Source organism: Lygodium microphyllum, chromosome 13 (genome assembly GCF_053477565.2).
Source record: "Lygodium microphyllum isolate KBCC chromosome 13, Lygodium_microphyllum_v1.1.10, whole genome shotgun sequence".
NCBI classification, from domain to species: Eukaryota; Viridiplantae; Streptophyta; class Polypodiopsida; order Schizaeales; family Lygodiaceae; genus Lygodium; species Lygodium microphyllum.
Genome location: NC_141147.1, coordinates 141,869,982 through 141,875,884, shown reverse-complemented (window position 1 = coordinate 141,875,884; position 5,903 = coordinate 141,869,982). Strand labels below are relative to the sequence as shown.

The following is a 5,903-nucleotide window of genomic DNA, read 5'->3' as shown; positions in this document are numbered from 1 at the left end:
GTTATTCCACTTGTTCATATACATGGTGTAAGGAAAACCAAGGCTAATGTAAAGGGAACATAAGGTGCTCCACAAGTATGGATGTCAATGAGAGTAATGTATCGTGTAGATAGGTTGATATGTGATGGGTATATTACTTGCCATTATGCATATATGGTGAAGACTATAAAATTAGTTGAGTCCATTTGTTTTGAGGAAGCTATTGGTCATGTGCATTGGGAGAAATCCATCGATAAAGAAATGGATGCATTGGATGCAAATCAAACTTGGGATTTGGTACCATTACCTGATAAAAAGAAAGCTATATGTTGCAAGCGGGTTTACAAAGTAAAACATAATATAGATGGAAGTGTGAGTAGGTATAAAGTGAGATTGGTTACCAAAGGTTATGCATAGACTAATGAGATTGATTATGAGGAGACATTTGCTCCAGTGGCAAAGATGGCAACTATAAGAGTTGTCATTGGAGTGGTTGCAACAAAAGGTTGGATTTTGCATCAAATGGATGTAAAGAATATATTCTTGCATGGTGAGTTGCAAGAAGAAGTGTATATGGAGCAGCCCTAGGGTTATGAGAACATGGTTGACCTCGATTATGTATATAGGCTACATGAAGCCTTATATGGGCTGAACCAAGCATAAAGAGCATGGCATGACAAGATAGGACAACATCTTATCTCTATCGGTTTTCACGTTGGAAATGTAGATTCCTCACTTTATGGGCTTCAAAGTGATAGGGGCATTGTTGTGATTACTTTATACGTGGATTTTGCATATAACTACCTATCTCCTCTGCCCACTCTTTATACTAAAATCACTGACTCCACTTTGTGGTGGTACGGTAGGCTCTGGATCATTCTTAGACCATTATTATTTCCAGAGGCACTTCTCAGACTCTTCATTTCAGCTCATCGTGTGATAAACGACTAATCACCCAACCCCATCCTAACTATGGATGATGAGTGGAGATGCTTGCCATCCCATACATATGTGAAGTTTTGATCCTCATACTACAGGCCATGCATATGTGGCTACACAACATCCTATGGTGCTTTACATCGATTATTTCATGATGCATCTTTTTAAGTATCAATTTTGATTGTGCAAGCCATGCATATATGGCTACGTAGCATCTTGATGTGCTTTTACTTTTGCTAGTAAATCACAGTGTCATGTGGTACATGTTATGCTGTTGCACATTGCGTATGGCACCCACAACATGTGATATGCATGTGTCATCTCACACATCACCATTGCATTCCATGCTTGATGTTTGTCTCATGATGGATTAGCCATATATATGGAGTCACACAATCCATGTCGTGATGATTGTGTACACTAGCATGATATACTATAGCCCAAGTCATTATAAAAATGCGGCATATGGCAATACACTACATTTGCACCATGCATATGCTCACACGTATTCCATATCAAGACGCTTGATGACACTAACATAATATGCTGAATAATACTTTGGTATGTAGTTTGATTAGATGGTCACTCATTGTATATGTATTTGACATACATGCATGTATGCCCGTAAAGTAGTTTATTATGCAACTTTACACACCTACACTGAACTTACATGCTGAGGTGTATGCCCTCACACCTTAATGGACTGACACTTTAACATGACATTGTATGCAGGTAATCGATCAACAACATGTACTATTCCTTTGGCTGCCCTGATTTCTGCCATTGCAATTAGAGATGCAGAAGGTATCATCATCATCCATCGGATCGTCATTCTTACCAGCAGCATTTTTACAACTCTCAGCAGAGAGCTGGTCTTGCAGTCCATGGCTCCCGTTTGCATTCAATCGAATATCAGGAAGTTGAAGATGCAGTCGTTATGGACGCAGTACTTCAAAGATCCCTCGCAGTGGTGGGACAATCGCAACATCAAGGTTAGTTGCCCCCGTATAATCTGATTACGACGTATTTAGCCTCTGTAAAACATGAAATCTTGTCAGCTCTCATAGAGACATGGCTTTGTTTTTGTTTCTTTCGCCCCACTGCAACCTCAGGCGAGCGCAAGGTCTCCAGATTTCAAGCACAAAGTGACAGCAGAGGCCTTGTGGTTGGATTGCCGGTACAATCCAACCTGGGTTTTTGAAGATCTCAGAATAATGGAACCAACGTCGACACTTGAATTGAGTGAACGGGAGCCTCAAGAGGCAAAAGGAGCTGTATTTCCAGAGGAGACTGCTCATGTTGTGGGACTTTTGAAGGCTTGTGCAAAGCAAAAGGATCTATTCAAGGGCACAAGGTTACATGAGGATATTCGCAAGCGGGGTTTACTTGAACGAAGCCCCTATGTTGCAACCACTTTAATAACTATGTATGCTAAATGTGGTGCTCTTGCAAAAGCACAGCAAGTGCTTGACGAAGGCACGGTTCATGATAGATTCTCTTGGACTGCACTGATTGCAGGATATGCACAAAATGGCCATGGTGACAAAGCTCTAAAATTCTTTGATAAGATGCGGCACAAAGGTCACTTTCTTGATTCAATCACCTTTATATGTGCGTTGAAAGCCTGTGCCAGTGTAGGTGCACTCGATAAGGGCGAACAAATTCATGAAGAGATTGTTAGGCTGGGGTTGTTGGAGGGAGATGTTGTGCTCGGCAGTGCTCTAGTGGATATGTATGCCAAGTGTGGTGCACTTGCAAAAGCACGAGAAGTGTTAGATGGACTTCCTGTGCGGAACGTGGTCTCCTGGAGTGCACTAATTGCAGGGTATGCACAAAATGGCCACGGTGATGAAGCTCTCAAATGCTTTGATAAGATGCAGCACGAAGGTCACTTTCCTGATTCAGTCACCTTTACATGTGCATTGAAAGCCTGTGCCAGTCTAGGAGCACTCAATAAGGGCAAACAAATTCATGATGAGATTGTCAGATTGGGGTTGTTTGAGAAATATATTGTACTCGGCAGTGCTTTGGTGGACATGTATGCCAAGTGTGGTGCACTTGCAAAAGCACAGGAGCTCTTGGACAAGCTTCCTGATCGCAATGTAGTCACTTGGAGTGCACTAATTGCAGGGTATGCACAGCATGGGCAAGGGAAGGAAGCATTGAAGTGTTTTGATAAGATGCGACATGAGGGCCACTTCCCCACTGCAGTCACCTTCATTTGTGCCTTGAAAGCATGTGCAGATGTAGGAGCAATTGTAAAGGGTGAAGAAATTCATGAGGAGGTAAATAGACTGGGTTGGTTGAAGAGAGATAGTGTGCTGGGCAATTCTGTGGTGAATATGTATGCCAAGTGTGGTGCATTTGCAAAAGCAGAGGGAGTGTTGTATGAGCTTCCTGTTAGGGGTGCTGTCTCTTGGAGTTCGCTTATCGCAGGATATGCACAGCATGGGCAGGGTAAGGAAGCACTGACATGTTTTGACAAGTTGCGATGGGAGGGTCACATTCCTGATGCAGTCACCTTTTCGAGTGCCTTGAAAGCATGTGCTGACATAGGAGCCATTGACAAGGGTAAAGAAATTCATGAAGAGATTGTCAGGCTGGGGTTGTTGGAGGGAGATATTGTGCTTGGCAGTGCTCTGGTGGATATGTATGCCAAGTGTGGTGCACTTGCAAAAGCGCAGGAAGTATTAGATGAACTTCCTGTGCGGAATGTGGTCTCCTGGAGTGCACTAATTGCAGGGTATGCAAGTCATGGCCATACTGCAGATGTATTGGACTGTTTTGAACAAATGCAATGTGAGGGTGTGTCTCCAGATCCAGGTGCCTTTGTTTGCATGCTCAATGCATGCAGTCACTCAGGTCTACTGGATGAGGGCCTAATGTATTTTACGAAAATGAGCGTCAAATTTGGTGTCACACCAGATGTAGAGCACCACTGTTGTATGGTTGATCTCTTTGGTCGTGCAGGGGAGTTTAACAAGGCTCTAGCAGTTATTGAAATGATGCCATCTAGTGATTATCTTCCAGTCTGGGTGGCTTTGTTGGGTGCTTGTCGGAAGTGGAAGAATGTAAGGCTTGGGAGACTGGCTTTTGACCGTATCCTTCAAATAGATAAAACTGATCCTTCAGCCTACATCTGTATGGCTAATATTTATGCAGCAGCTGGGATGCAAGAGGATGCAGGGGAGATTGAAGTCATGCGAGTTGCAAATAAGGCTTGGAAGAAGCCAGGATGTTGTTGGTGGATTGATGGCAAAGGAAACAGTCATTTGTTTTTAGTCGGGGATAAAAAGCACCCACAAAGCAAATACATTTACAAGAAGCTACAATATCTTACAGAAAAAATGTCACGGGAGGGTTATTCTCCAAGCTTGGGTCTGGTTTCACAAAACATATCTGATGACATGAAGAAGGATGTCCTGTGTGGTCACAGTGAGAAGTTGGCAATTGCCTGTGCCTTGATCAACACACTGGAAGGATCAACTGTAAGTGTTGTTAAGAATATGCGGGTCTGTAATGATTGCCATCGAGCTACAGCACTTATATCTGAAATAGAGAAGCGAAAAATTGTGGTCAGAGATGCTAACCGTGTTCATATATTTGAACATGGAAAATGTTCCTGTAAGGACTATTGGTAATCAGCCTCTTACATGTAAAGCTTTTCCATTTGATGCTCTTACATGTAGAGATCTTATTTTGTTGTCCTATTGACCTACTTTCTGACAAGGCTATTTATGAATTTCCCTTACTGTGCTGTACTTGCATGCTGCTTTTTACTTCCACAATCCTTGAAATATCATAGCTCCTGTTCACATCATAATCTTATACTCTTTATTCTCTGCCCCTCTATATGTTAGCAGAAGCACAACCAATCTTTGACCGTTGTATGTGATCAGATGTGGGTAGGGACATATGGACTTTCAACGGTTGCAAGGCTTTCCTAGCTCAGGTTTGGTCACAGGACTTCCAAAGTTCAAAGTGACAGGCCATCATGTATATATGGTGCTTGCTAGTTAGCCAAGCAAGCTTGCAGGCCATTTTCCAAAGAGGGGAAGAACACGGAGAGTGCTAGAGCTGATTCACACGGATATATGGACAGCTTCACATCCTGAGATGAGTGGGATGTGTTATTATTTCTCTTTGATTGATGACTACAGACAGAAAACCTGGTTTTATTTTCTGTGTGAAAAGTGAAAAGTTAGAGGTCTTTGAAAAGTGTAAAATCTTTCACACTATGGGGGAGGAAGAGTGGGTAGTAGTTACCATCCATTTGGATGGATGTCCAAGGAGTTTAATTCTTATTTGGATTTGCATGCATTCAGTGGCAGCTTTCATGTGCATACACAGCTGAGCAAAATGGTGTTGCAGAGTGCAAAAATTGCAGCATTGCAGAGGTTGGAAGGGCTCTCTTGAATGAGAAGCATATGCCTAGATATTTTTGGAAGAGATCGTGTAGTGTGCAGTCTACATTATGAATAGGACATCCACCACAGCAGTGCATGATAAGACTCTTGAAGAGATGTATCGAGGGAAGAAGCTAGATTTGTGACATTTCTAGTGCTGGGTGTATCTGTTATGTGGATATTACCAACAAGAAGAGGAACAAGTAGGATCCCGAGGCCAAGAAGTCTAGTTATGGGGTATGCTGCTGAATCAAAGGGCTATAGGTCTACAACCTTGTAACTTGCAAGCCATGCATCAGTGGGGATGTTTTTGATGAGCTTGCTAGTTGGTATTCACCATTGGTCACCACATGTGATGTGTTCATTGATGTGGATAGAATAGAGTGCAAGGACAAGCACAAGCTGGAGATTCACAAGCCTCAGCCAGTGGTTTGACCACAGCAAGTTCTAGCATCCCATGGTCTTGGAGACTCAGACCACATGCAAGAGGCTGTAAGATGGTTGGAAACACACAATGATATTATGGACAAGGGGGTTGTGAGTGAGACGAGACACAAGTGCCAATGGTGGTGGAGGTGG

At 42.8% G+C, this 5,903-nt stretch overlaps 1 protein-coding gene across 2 annotated transcripts; it reads left to right on the top strand.

Annotated features, from left to right (window-relative positions):
* Window positions 1-1,598: 1,598 nt before the first annotated feature.
* On the top strand, window positions 1,599-4,608 carry LOC148027287 (pentatricopeptide repeat-containing protein At3g26782, mitochondrial-like). Of its 2 annotated transcripts, XM_087691865.1 has the most exons (3): window positions 1,704-1,722; window positions 1,800-1,910; window positions 2,031-4,608. In XM_087691865.1, exons 1-3 carry the CDS (start codon window positions 1,714-1,716, stop codon window positions 4,557-4,559), a joined length of 2,649 nt encoding a protein of 882 aa, XP_087547991.1. In that variant the 5' UTR covers window positions 1,704-1,713; the 3' UTR covers window positions 4,560-4,608. The 2 variants fall into 2 exon arrangements, with proteins under 2 accessions (XP_087547990.1, XP_087547991.1); XM_087691864.1 differs by having other exon boundaries at window positions 1,599-1,910.
* The last annotated feature ends 1,295 nt before the right edge of the window (window positions 4,609-5,903 follow it).

Coding starts and splice junctions, on each gene's coding strand:
- LOC148027287 (XM_087691864.1), top strand. CDS start 1,635: ATGACATTGTATGCAGGTAATCGATCAACAACATGTACTATTCCTTTG. Junction 1,911..2,030: donor GGGACAATCGCAACATCAAG/GTTAGTTGCCCC, acceptor CTGCAACCTCAG/GCGAGCGCAAGGTCTCCAGA.